The following is a 13453-nucleotide window of genomic DNA, read 5'->3' as shown; positions in this document are numbered from 1 at the left end:
CATGACAGACTGTTATTAAGACTGTTCAGCTTGAATAGAATACATGTCAGGACAAGAGAGTAATCATCTTATTATCTAATTTTAGACTCATGGGCGAGATTGGAAAACTGTCTAGATATGACAATGCCTGTTCACTTGTGGTCAAACAATGCAAACTACTGCTTTGCACTGTTTTACATAAAGCATGATAAAAACTGATTTTAATTGCCACAGAGAGACTTTATAAATACCATAGTTGAGAGAAACGTGTAGAAAGGCTGATCATTTGATGAACACGGAACTCTTCAAAGCATAGCATCAGATGTCAATGCGGCTGGCAACTAGGCGACGTGATCAACCCTAACTAAGCGATTAAGCATGGATCTGCTCCATAGATGCACTAAAAGCGCACAGGAAGCGAGTACTGAGCTCTTAAACGCAGTTTCAAGTAAAGTGTACTTGTAGGCTATTTCCTAGTTTCCAGCACAAAGACCAACAAACAACTTAGTGATCATACACACAAAGAAATCATACAAAGAAAAAAAGCGGAAAATAGTTCCGAACTTACCTCCTCCACTGTGAGGGGCATGCATATCCTGTACTCCTTCAGCAACATCTTCACCGCCTTGGCGCTTATTTGTCTCTACTCAAAGTGTCAGAAAAAGCCCTAGTAATCAGCGATCCGTCTGTCCGCCGTCCAAAAGATGTTGGGCGCTGCGGTTCAGGACATGGGGAGGTTTATCCCGGGATTGGAAACACGACCCGAGTCAGGCTTCACTTGTTTCATCGGAACCAGCACTCTGTCTCAAAGTCGCAGGACGCCACACGGCAGAAATGAGCTCGGTCCAGCGGTCATCCCCTCCTTTCACACGCGTGCGTCAAGCGTCAGGTGGTGAACGCATCGACAACGGCCAAGTGTTTCAAATTAAAGAAAATAAAATCCATAAATAAAATAATGACTTTGTATTTTGTCTCTTGGTCAGTTAAGTAAGACTGAACAAGTTATGCCACCTGATTTTATTATATCTCTCTTTATTATCTTTTTTATAGTTTTTTGTTTAGTTTTTTTTTAGACTTCCATTTAATACATTTATTCTGAAAATCGGATGTGGCTTACACTTATTACAACATGTCAATTGACTATAACACTACCACGTCTAGTCAGCACAACAACCTACTGCAATACTAAGCTACAGCACGTTTAAGTGTTTTTCTTTCAGATAATGTTTATTTTAGTAGGCTGTCTACATTATTGTGGGCCCCTTTTGAATGAAAATCCTCGTTGAAGTTGCTGCTTCAAATATTGTTATGTTTTAATTTTTCATTTCTTCTTCCACTTGAAGCAGATGAAATAACGTGTTTTTTTTCTCTCCAAATCCTAGACTGTGCTGCACCAAGGGGCTGCACCACCCTCCCTCTACGTGCGACACAGTGAACAAGTTTGATGGAGGAAACACACATCGTTTTTCTCACCACAGTTATTCCTCCCTCGTACTCACACAACACAAAACCTAAACCTGATTCTGAAATATCAGAATTGGCATTCATGAAGTGGCCAAACCAGACAGACAATGCAGTCAACTCAAGGTTATGGTCATGTTACTCATCTTCTGGATAGGCCCAAATCACACAATCCAGGTAGAAATTGTAACTTAGGTCTGATCTTATAACGCGGTATGATTTGGGAACCACAAACCTGACATCAAGATGTCTTGAGTTCAAGCCAAGCAAGAAATTATAATGCAAACAAACACTTCTTCTATCTTCTATGAAAGCTCAACTCTGCCTCAAAGAACTTGTTAGGATCTCACTTTGCTACTTCAGTGTTTTCCGTTGTCTTAAACATGTATTAATTTTGATTACCTCTGATTTGCATTATAGACCTGCCCTATGCATAATACGTCTCAAACTTAAAAATGTTTGCAAGTACCTAAGTCTTTCTAGCAGCAGAGCAGACATGCTCAGTGCACCCCACATTCATTGTTTCAAATAAAATAATTCCTCATACAAAAATCTATATTTTTGCATAGATTTGATTTGTTGACTAGTATGAATGAATGTAAATAAAGTCTTAGAGAAAATGTTTGCAAAGGGACCACCAAAATAAACCATGCAAGTATCAAGATAAACATATGATACCATCAAGACAGTGAGCAGATACTTTCTCTTAAACCGTAGATAGTGGCCTAATTGCTTGGTTATAATAAGCATTATATCTTATTTGCATTTTCAAATGACTAGGCTGTTATACCCACCTTTTTCAATTATGAATTTGTTATATTTGCATCTGGGAAATGACTGGAGTGTACATATTGGCTTACAGGTCCACACTAAACCTGTGCAGTGAGTTGTTATGTAGATCAGTCTTACTTTAACTGAGAGTTTAGGGGCTTTCTCAGCAGGAAAACCACTGACCCATTATATTTTCATTTATGGGTGTGATGCAGTTTGTTAAAGGGCTGAGGAGCTGTATGTGGACAAGAAATTTAAATCAGAGCCTTTCTGGCAGAAGATAGGGTACACCATCATCTCATGTGATCACGACTTTTGAAAATTAGGACCATAGTTACCGATCAACCTATTTAAAAATGCATACACTAACAGGGCAAACATGGGCCAGGACTGTCCCTCCAAGCAATGTTTCAAGAAAAAAAAAGTGTCGTTTGTGATGTAATGTAGCCTTTTAGTCATACTTCGAAAGATAAGCATGTGTCTCCCTCTACAGGCAGAAATATATATTTGCAACTTGCAAACTAACTTAGGTGGTGTCCCCCCAAAAAAATTTAATTGAGGTGTAATTAGGTGGCTTTAACATAAAGTTGATAAATATGACTTAATCGTTACGCTTGCTTTTGGGGTCTTTGGGGTCTTTTCTTGGGTCTTTCAGGCGCGTCGGACACACGTCCCGCTCTCCTCTCTGATTGGTCTCTTCCTCCTCCATTCGTTGACAAGCAAAATAGTACGAAGGAGCTGTGCTAAGCTTTCAAGAGAAACGGACGGCTAATCACCGCGAAAAGAGATCAAACATGTCTGAAGAACGATCTGAACGATCCGATGGACGGATTGTGAAGATGGAAATTGATTACAGTTCTACTGTGGACCAGCGGCTGCCTGAATGCGAGAAAATGGCCAAAGTAAGCGCCGAGAGGAGATGTGCTCCCGGCTGAGTCATGGTGCTGCATTGGAGTGTTAGCACCCGCAGGAGCATAAACCTTGTATTCTTTTATCGGAGTTTATTTTGGTTTACTACTTTTTATTATTCATCTAATAAATCACACGTTAGTCGTTAGTTTAATGGCAGTCTTACATTTCTCTTACGGTTTACGTCCATAAGCTTGTCCTTTTCAATTATGGCAATGCTAATGCTACAAGCATTTAGCCCAGTCAGTACAGTCCACACTGTGCAGCAGTCCTACATAAATAGTCATAATCATGTCTTTATGCTTTAGGATGGGAAATTACAAGAAGCTGTCGAAAGTTTGCTGTCATTGGAGAAACAAACACGAACGGTGAGTAGTAGTATCATCTATTAACATTTGGTAACAGTGACATTATAGACTTTATTTGTGCTGTCTTACTCTGTTCATCCAGTTAAAGCCAATAATGTCATTCTTTTAAACCTAAACTTTTTTCAGGCTTCAGACATGGTGTCCACCTCTAGAATTCTTGTTGCTGTGGTCCAAATGTGCTATGAAGCCAAGGACTGGGATGCCCTGAATGAGAACATTATGTTGTTGTCAAAAAGGAGAAGCCAGCTCAAACAGGTAGAGAGTTTGTTGGTCAAACTATGAACTAACGAATTAATGTATTTTAACTAATCACTTTCTGTGAAAACTTAGGCTGTTGCCAAGATGGTCCAAGAGTGTTACAAGTATGTGGATACCATCTCTGATCTTACCATCAAGCTTAGGCTTATTGACACGCTACGCACTGTAACAGCTGGAAAGGTTTGGCACATCTTAACTTGAGCATTTGATGCAGGGTTCCTTGTTTTAGTCTGATCTTGACTCATACCGCCAAATTTCTGTGCTTTCACAAATAGATTTATGTAGAGATTGAGCGTGCCAGATTGACCAAGACCTTAGCCGGCATCAAGGAGCAGAGTGGAGATGTCAAAGAGGCAGCTTCTATTCTTCAGGAATTACAGGTACGAACATCTGGACAAAGTATACCTAATTTTAAACATGCATCATTATACAAACAGATGTGAACTTTGAACCTATAGCCCTGTTTCCATAGCTTTGGAGCAGATCTGGAAGTCTAAAAGTGTTTGTGAGAACAATAATTTCTCACTAAATACTTTACATTGTTGTCATTCTTGGCAAAACAAAGCAAGTGCACCTTAGCAACAAGACTCCAAGATGAACTTGTCTAGGGACCAAAACCAGTCAAAATGTGCCTTATTTTACTTATTTAAGAAGCCATATATGTTTTCTTTTTCTTTAGGTTGAGACCTATGGGTCAATGGAGAAGAAAGAAAAAGTTGAGTTCATCTTGGAACAAATGAGACTTTGTATTGCTGTGAAAGATTACATACGGACACAAATCATAAGCAAAAAAATAAACACAAAGTTTTTCCAAGAAGAAGGGACAGAGGTAAGCCAACCTGCTTTTTTTCTTGTCACAGATCAGCCTATCTATTTTGTGATCTGTTAAATCAATCCAGGAGCTGAAACTGAAGTATTACAACCTGATGATTCAAGTTGATCAACATGAGGGCTCATACCTGGCCATCTGTAAACATTATCGTGCAATCTATGACACCCCTTGCATTTTGGAGGACAGTAGCAAGTGGCAGCAGGTATACCATTAGCTTTTTTTATTTTATTAATGAAAGGTGGTTGCTCTTGTGTTTTCTTAACTCATACATCTTCATCACTTTGTTTTAGGCCCTGAAAAGTGTGGTGTTGTATGTGATTCTCTCTCCATATGACAATGAACAGTCTGATTTGGTGCATAGAATCAGTACTGACAAGAAACTTGAAGAAATTCCCAAATACAAGTATGTTTTTGTTCTTATAGCTGCCAACACTATTATAGAAGTGTAGTGTATGTCATACTGTTAGGTTTAATGGGCCATGTTTACACACAGATGAACCTCTAAATATTTTCCCCTTTTCCCCCAGGGACCTTCTGAAGCAGTTCACCACGATGGAGCTGATGCGCTGGGCTTGTCTTGTGGAGGATTATGGTAAAGAGTTGAGAGAGGGCTCTCCTGACAGTCCTGCCACAGATGTTTTCTCTTATACAGAGGAGGGAGAGAAGAGGTGGAAGGACCTCAAGAACAGAGTTGTTGAGCATGTAAGTCTTACACATCAGTCCAGTTTATTTGCATCTTTGAAATAAGAAAAGGTGAATTAATGAACTATATTTTTGCAGAATATCAGAATAATGGCTAAATACTACACCAGAATCACAATGAAAAGAATGGCAGGACTGCTCGACCTCTCAATAGATGTATGTACTACCACACACATTAAAAGGGTTATTCAATATGTTTTATTTCACTCATAACTTGTATTTCTTCTTTGCATTCACAGGAGTCTGAAGAGTTCTTGTCCAACCTTGTTGTAAACAAGACAATTTATGCCAAAGTAGACCGTCTGGCTGGCATCATTAACTTTCAGAGACCCAAAGATCCTAATGATCTACTTAATGACTGGTCCCATAAACTCAACTCCCTTATGTCACTGGTCAACAAGACTACACATTTGATTGCCAAGGAGGAGATGATTCACAATCTTCAGTAAAAACTACCGTGCATTGTTTTGTATTCTTTTTCTCCTTCTATAAAAATGTTCACAGAATACACACCGGTGGAGATTATATCAACACCATGTCTCTTTTGTACTGTCTGTTAAAATGAAAATAAACAGTACCTTTTCATTTTGTAATGCTCTTCATGCCTGTTTGACTTTGTTGTACTAATGTTATATTGCATTTACTGTAATAAATATAGAACTTCATTAAACATAGCAATCATTTCCTTTTATTCATTAACTCTGGATGAGGTAGCACACGCACACCATTGACAGTACCAGTTATTTTTTCTGGGCAGCACTAAATTAACAGTGGTTTAATGTTCCATTCTCCACTATAGCTGTATTTAATTAACCGTAATGTTTAATTAGTAAGAACATCGTCATAGTCTAATTGAAAATCATGGAATTTATGTTTGTCCTGGATTTATTTAAAACCTAATTGAGAACAATAAGTGGCATTTAATTATAACGATGTTAGGCACAGAGCAGCACATTGTACTCTCAACAACCTTCAGAGCACTACATCCCACTATGCTTTGCGATGGGTCTGACAAGTGGATCCAAGATGGCGTAGAAAGTAAAGCTAGGTAAGTGTTGACTTCCCATTTTCAGTCCCAGCAGTTGTCTTTTTCAGTGCATCGCTAATGAAGCTGACTGTCTGTGTAAACAATCAAGATGATTACAAATGCATTTGGTTTGTGCAGAGATGTCAGTGTAATGACACAACAGTTATATGCGCACAAACACCGAGCCAACATCTTGGGCCCAAATCCCGTTTTGTTTCGATGAGCTATGCTACTAGCTAGCTCGCTAACATTAACAAACCAGCCAGCTAGCGTTATTCTTACCGTGAGCCTGTGTCTTTGGTGCTATTAAAAGCCATATTTTGCCAGACGGCTAACTAATAGCTGTGCATTTCTTTCACTGACAAACAAATCTATTCGAACATAATGTCAACGTTAAGATCCGTTGTATTTCTGCATTTCACAAGGCACCCGTCACTGCACTGACCCACAGTCGTACTCATAAGTTTCCATCCCAAACACTAACTTGTTCGTCCTGAAACCAAAGAGATCATCAACAGTTTTGTTGTGGCTGTTTGCGTTATGTGTCTTTAGGATCAAACTTTAATACTAGATATGGTAAATGCGTCTGCAGTTCTCCATTATCTGATGGGGGTCATGAAATTTCTTCTTAAATGTTTACCATCACAAATGCGAATGTGCTTAAACCCTGCCTTTGCAAACAGTCTGTCCCGCCAAACTTCAGTCAGTTCAATGTACTGGGAGTTTAGGATTATAAATAGAGGTGTAAAATGCCTCCTTGGATTTGTCAACTGACATAGAAACTGCTCTTTAATTGCATTAAAATGAAACAGGATTGATGTATAATTATTGTTCAACCTGGTTGTGAAAGTCAAATGCCCCTTTTTGTCTTTTTAAAGAGCCCTATCCAGTGAGCCCTGGATTTGTTTTGACAGGCTATACAAAATATGTAACTAATGTATTAAACAACTATAGAATGTATATTTAAAAAAAAACATTTCGAGAGGTTACATAACTTAGATTTGTGTTATTACTGTTCCTTTCCTTACACTTACATTCTCATGCAAACACAAAGTCAGAAAACATTTTAAGCATGTGTTTTGAAAAAATTTTAGAGTATATTATATGCTATAACAATGTTTCTATTTCTGTCTTCATGCACACAGTTCTTGTGTTCATGGCAAAACCATGGTTACAAACATCACTAGTTTACTAGTCAAGGTTGCACATTTGTGGCTGATGGTTTCTGGAGCAGGTCACACTGTACTCTGCATCTTAAACTGTTCTGCTTTGTGTCAGTAAGAACATGATGCTTCTTCTAATCACTGCTGAATTCTGACTGTCAAGCTAAAACTATTGCATAATGATATTTATTTTAATTATAGTTATACACCACTTTTTGTTAGAACATGATGGATTGACATTACTCTTTGGGACTTTTTTCAATCTCTTCTTCATTGCAAAGGCTAAACTATTTGAATTTGAATTTATTTGTTTGGAGGATAAGCCCCTTGAGATGTGTCACCATCTCATTTTCAAGGGGGTCCTCAATTATAAAATATCCCTATTCCCTTCCTGTTTTCTAATGTCAAAGTATTAAAATTTCAAACACAATTTCTATACTAAGCAACAGACTTGATACTTAATACCAATGCCAATACCACAATAATAATAAAAACACACATTCTTTAGACAATAGAATGTGATTCTCAAAATTAAATCATAGTACTTTATTTTGTATTACCATGTGGCTTAATATCTGTGTAATTCCTCAATCAGTCAGAAATGTTATATAGTGGTCTATGTGGTCTTGTTCTGATACAGCTCATGATCATTATAATGATGCAGGAATGGTTAATTATTGTCCTGTGATTGTGACTTTTTAAATATTGAGACTTGTTCAAATGATTATCTAGTTTCAATACTAGTTAAGTATAAATTAGTATCTGATACTTTTGACAACTCTGCTGTATTCTGGCAATTTTCAGAACAGGAACAATATACACGGGACTGCAAGATATCCAACATCAAAAATTTGCACTGTTAAACTTTTCTGGTGAAGGGGTGATCCTCTCCACTTGTCTCCATATAGATGGTATCGCATTACCTGGTCAGGTGTCATCATCTCGTTGTCTCCATCAAGATGATTACACCTTGCCAAGTTATCAGTCGGATCTATAGAAAGGCAGTCTGTTCTACTTATAACAGAATGAAGTTTCTACTGTCACTGTAAATGAATAAATGACTGATTAGTTAAACAATTTAAGGAGGACTTTCTTGGTGATGAGGAGTTTGTATTGGGTGCTGCTGCATAGATGCTGAGGGTGTGTGCTATATAAGGGCAGGTGTGTATAATGAATGAAGCATAGGTTGCATAGTGAGGAGGAGGGGTGACTTGTGAAGTTATGACCAGTTAAGGAGTTGAAAGAGATTGCTGACTTCAAATTGAGTATCATCAGTGCAGCAGTGGAAGACATAGAGGATAGACCACACCTTCTGACTTTCCTCTCACGTCCTCACTATCAACAACATCTCTGCAGATAACGAAGATCTATTCAAATGAACTGCATTAAGAGAGATGGTGTGGTCAATTAACACAAATTATAAGTGTAAACATTAACAAAGCCATTCTTAGCTTGAAATGTCTGCTGAATCTGTCATTTTCTGTCTAAAGGAGTATTTAGAATAAACTATTACACAGAGAAGTAGTATTTGTTTGTGTGGATGGTGAAAAATGCCTTGATAGTAGATACTTCTACTTAACCACTGATTGTTAATACAACTTGTAAAGACGGAATTTATGTATTTAAGCAAAGCTGTATATGTTTTTCTTTTGTTTCATTCCTGCTGATCATATGTTTTGGTGTCCTGCAGGTGGTTTGTCCCTAAGTCATGGCGGACAGGAGAGCGGAGAAGTCATGTGAAGAAGCCAGTAGATCGTTAGCCCGGCGGGAGTACGAGGCGGCTGTGAGCCACAGCTCAGCTGCTCTGGTGGCCCTCGCGCCCCAAACCTCACCACCCGGAGCCCCAGTGAGCCCCAGTCCTCCAGCCCTCAGCACTCCCCTCCGCAGCCGTGCCCTGCTGTACCGCATCGCTGCCTCGCTACAGCTAGTGAGCATGCTCTTTTTACATTTTGTATAGCATTTACAACCAACATAATGTTGCAGCTTTTTGGTTTATTGATAAATAAATTCATGTATTTCCTTAGTGGTGTCCAACTTTGCCAATAAAATATTTAGGTTTTTATTATTATATAGAGGCTGACCAATAGGGGAAAAGTGTCTATGGTTGGGCACCATGGTGGTGCAACAGTTGTCAGATCAGCCTCAGAGCCATAAGGTCCTGGGTTTGACTCCTGGGAGGCGCTGGATCTTTATGCGTGAAGTTTGTTTGTTTGATTATGTTTCCCGTGCCTGCATAGGTTTCCTCTGGGTGCTTAGGTTCCCGTAGTACTAAACCATGTACAATAGGGTTCCCTATTGGATTCTGAATATCAGTGGGAATTTTCTGGTTAAAGCAAGAATAAATTAATAATCAAAAATAAGCACTGACAAATCGCCAAAATAGCATACCCTCAGAAAAGATTAGCTTTTTTGTTTTGAGGTTTTTCACACAATAACTGTATCTGACAGACTAATATTTGTGTGCAATTCTCATCTCACAACAGAAAAAATATGAAGAAGCTGATGAAGATTGCAAACACGGTAAGTGACCATCAAGGAAACAAGCTTTTTAGAATCTGCTTGTTTACATGATGAAAATACAGATAACTTAGATGAATGAGTTGAGTATTGCATGTTACATGGTTAATTCCAGTCCTGGCGGAAGATGTGTCCAGGGGAGATGGTTCGCTTCAGGCCAGCTTGCGTGCCATGCTGTTGGATGGCAGCCTGCAGGAGGTGGCCAGCATCCTCTCAAAAGCCTTGTATGGAGAAGCACTGGTATGACTTACTTTCTTTTCATAAAATTATGAATGGGGCCACAGTTAAAATACAGCACAGTGCAATATTATACTAAAGGCGGATAATGTGTAGTATATTAATAATAATAATTGTTTATACAATATTGTTTTCATCTTCAAATACTCAAAGCATGTTTTTATATTTACAGAATGGAATAGTTTCTAGAGACCTAACTAGGTTAAAAATGCTCTTCTCAGAAGTAGATGTAAGTGCATTTTGCCTTAATCAAATTGTGTGCACACCTGCACCATTAGATTCCAGCTGAACTTGTTTAATTTTTGTATTTTTTTTAAGGCTGTAAATACACAGATGGCGCCAGAATACTCTGAAGACCAAGATGAAGGTAAGTGGTGCTAAATCTAAAAAAAACTAAACAATCAATATTAAGAAATGTGGAGCTGACCTCTTGGCTGTGTAATAACAGAGCTCCAAGATGGCTGGCAGTTCCGCCCTCCACCTAGAGGAGTCACCAGCAGTGAGGAGTACACCCTCTGTAAAAGGTAAGAGAACAATCTCAAATCACTGTTGGCTTTGTAACCATTTAAAAATGCAAAGTAAATGTTACCTCTATTGGTTAAACATAAGTTGTATTTTTTACTGTGGTGCAGGTACTTGGAGCAGGGTCTGTGCAGGTATGGAGCTCAGTGCACATCGGCCCACTCTCAGGAGGAACTGATGGAGTGGCAGAAGCGCTACGCCTCACGTCTCATCCGCCTCAAACAGCAACAGGAGAGCAAGCACTTCACAGAGAACTACATGGAAACTCTGATTGAAAAGTGGATGAACTCACTCTCTCCTGAAAAAGTGGTAAGTGTGTGAAGCTCAGGCCTGGAAGGAAATACATTTCATCTGAACAAAAAAAAGTCTTCTTGGTAACTTTTTATACATTCTCAATATCATGTTGTTCTCTTCTTAGCTGACTGACAGCCTAGAAGGAGTGAATGTACAAACCAGCTCCAACCTCTCTGTTACTGTCACCACCAAAAAATCCTCCCACTCCTGGACCTTCTCTTTGTTGTGCAAGGTACTTTTTATTTACATTATGGAAATTGTATTTATTTATTATTACAATTATATGGTGGATGAAGATATTGTGTGTAATTTTAAGTTAATTACTTATGTGTTTGATTAGCCCGCTAGAAAGTTGCACCGGATCGCCTTGCTCTATGATGCACACCGACCACACTTCTCCATCACTGGAGTTTCAGCAGGGGAACAGCTTCAGTCAGTTGCCCCAGGGTGCCAGGAGTGGACTCCGGGAGAAGATGCATCTGGTGTGTTTTCTGCTCATAAAGATGCGCACTCTCACTATAATCGAAAGTCTATTTTATAACATCTATGTGTTTCACAGACAATGGCCTTGACCACTGTGTCTACAAGGTAGCAGTTGGTTTTACCACAGAGATCTTTGGTACCTTTCGACAGACAGTAGTCTTTGACTTCGGGTCAGAACCTGTCCTTATGCAGAGAATAATGGTGGATGCAGCATCAATTGAAGGTAAAAATATATCATTTACAGTTACAAACTTAATCTGATAAACTGATATTTAACTCTTGATATTATATATTTTTTAATAAATGTATTTTTATTCATAAGATCTTGAACATCTTATGGCTGCAAGACAGCAGCTTCTAATGACTGCAAAACGATGGGATTCTTCATGTAAGACCATTGTTGAGTTCACGCCCAATGAGACGATGGCGGATATGGAGCGCAGCCTCCTGTCGCGTTACCAGATCCCCCTGTCAGCTGACCAGCTCTTCACCCAGTCTGTATTGGATAAAACTCTCACCAAAGACAACTACCAAGCCCGACTTCATGACCTGCTCTATATAGAGGAGATTGCACAATACAAAGAAGTTAGCAAGTGAGTATACGTTCACTTCCACGTGGAGTTTGTTTTCAATATATGTTTTATACTAATAAGCAACAGTAGATTTTTGTTTAAAGGCATTAATCTACCACTAGGTGTCAGGATTCCCATTCATTTGTCTCCTACTGTCAATGCTTTGACAATAGTTACATTATGACAGTTATAGTTCAGTATAAAAGATTAATTTAAAGTATTTTCTTGCATAAAACATTACTATGCTAAACTGATATTCCAATATTTGTTCATGCAGATTCAACATTAAAGTCAACCTCCAGCTCGTCACAAGCTTTATGCTCACAGGCATTTCAGTTGGAGCAAAGTATGCCCAAAATGGACAACTTTTTGCACGTTTCAAACTTACAGAAACATTGTCTGAGGTACTCCATTATATACACAATACACTCTATATACATATCAAAACTTTTACAACACTTTTAATACATTGCTTTCTGTTTAAACAGGACACATTAGCGGGACGGTTAGTAATGACCAAGGTGAATTCAGTTCTTGTTTTGCCATTGGGCCGTGAGGGTGCTAGCTGCCAACCACCGCCTGGGGTCAAGGAGCGTGTCTATGAGGCTGTGATTGAGGAGAAGACCAAGGATTACATCTTTCTTAGGATCTGCAAGGACTGCTGTGAAGAGCTAGGGCTGCTACCAGACAGGGAAATACAGGTGTGTATTAACTAGGACTAGAGATCACCATCTAAAAAATTTTTAATATTTCATGATTAATGGTAGACATATGTGTTTATTGGCCTCGGCACAATCTTTATGGATTTAGTTCTATGAAATCTCCAGGCAGTTAATGACTGATGCCCCCCTGTACTGGAGTGTCGGCTAAAGAAAAATGCAGTGTTAACGTTATCAAAACTCACCAGGCCATGGAGGGAGTTAATCTTCTTATTCTGCTGCATGTGATCCTCCTGCCATTTCACTTTTATCCTAAGATTTTTTTTTTTTTTCATCTTTGACTGATTTTACATTGGTGCATTTGTAGTGTTTTACTCTTGGACTGGCTTCTTTGTACATATGGAGATATTTGAGAGTTATTGACTTCTCTTTTACTTTTGGTGGTTCACAAAGAACCTGACATGGTGATTTGTCAGGGTTTACTCACTGATCTAAGAGATTTTATCATGTTCTTGATTTATTGCTTCTCTATAACAATTATGTTAAAACCATGATGAAAGGCAACACACTTCTTAAAAATAGCTTTAGAGACTGAACATATAATATATTTTTGTTCTTTGCCTCAGGTGGAGCTTCAGTTCCAGCTAAATAGACTGCCACTGTGTGAAATGCACTATGCTCTGGACCGGATCAAAGACA

The 13453-nt window shown here is 38.7% G+C and overlaps 2 protein-coding genes across 2 annotated transcripts; both read left to right on the top strand.

The window, feature by feature from the left end:
* The first annotated feature begins 2914 nt into the window (after window positions 1–2914).
* Window positions 2915–5954, top strand: psmd12 (proteasome 26S subunit, non-ATPase 12). Its single transcript, XM_020931426.2, has 11 exons — window positions 2915–3113; window positions 3429–3488; window positions 3615–3743; window positions 3819–3926; window positions 4022–4126; window positions 4426–4575; window positions 4646–4780; window positions 4869–4981; window positions 5106–5280; window positions 5359–5436; window positions 5520–5954. Exons 1-11 carry the CDS (start codon window positions 3006–3008, stop codon window positions 5727–5729), a joined length of 1371 nt encoding a protein of 456 aa, XP_020787085.1. The 5' UTR covers window positions 2915–3005; the 3' UTR covers window positions 5730–5954.
* Window positions 5955–6236: 282 nt separating this feature from the next.
* LOC129410826 (probable helicase with zinc finger domain) lies at window positions 6237–13449 on the top strand (the record flags this gene model as incomplete). Its single annotated transcript, XM_055159721.1, has 15 exons — window positions 6237–6328; window positions 9161–9397; window positions 9954–9990; window positions 10103–10227; window positions 10397–10453; window positions 10543–10591; window positions 10673–10748; window positions 10857–11055; window positions 11165–11272; window positions 11381–11522; window positions 11600–11746; window positions 11846–12116; window positions 12373–12499; window positions 12584–12796; window positions 13381–13449. Coding segments are annotated over exons 2-15 (1839 nt in total), but the record flags the coding sequence as incomplete, so codon positions are not given.
* Window positions 13450–13453: the final 4 nt, after the last annotated feature.

Source organism: Boleophthalmus pectinirostris, unplaced genomic scaffold, assembly GCF_026225935.1.
Source record: "Boleophthalmus pectinirostris isolate CB_2022bp ecotype Guang Dong unplaced genomic scaffold, ASM2622593v1 HiC_scaffold_249, whole genome shotgun sequence".
Lineage (NCBI taxonomy): Eukaryota > Metazoa > Chordata > Actinopteri > Gobiiformes > Gobiidae > Boleophthalmus > Boleophthalmus pectinirostris.
Note: the sequence above shows the minus strand (reverse complement) of the source record. Positions and strands in the feature narration are given on the sequence as shown.

What these genes read in the sequence shown, in the direction of transcription:
- psmd12 (XM_020931426.2), top strand. Translation starts at nt 3,006, where the DNA reads ATGTCTGAAGAACGATCTGAACGATCCGATGGACGGATTGTGAAGATG. An exon ending in TGGAGAAACAAACACGAACG is followed by an intron (nt 3,489 to 3,614) that starts GTGAGTAGTAGT and finishes AACTTTTTTCAG; the next exon opens with GCTTCAGACATGGTGTCCAC. An exon ending in GCACTGTAACAGCTGGAAAG is followed by an intron (nt 3,927 to 4,021) that starts GTTTGGCACATC and finishes TTTCACAAATAG; the next exon opens with ATTTATGTAGAGATTGAGCG.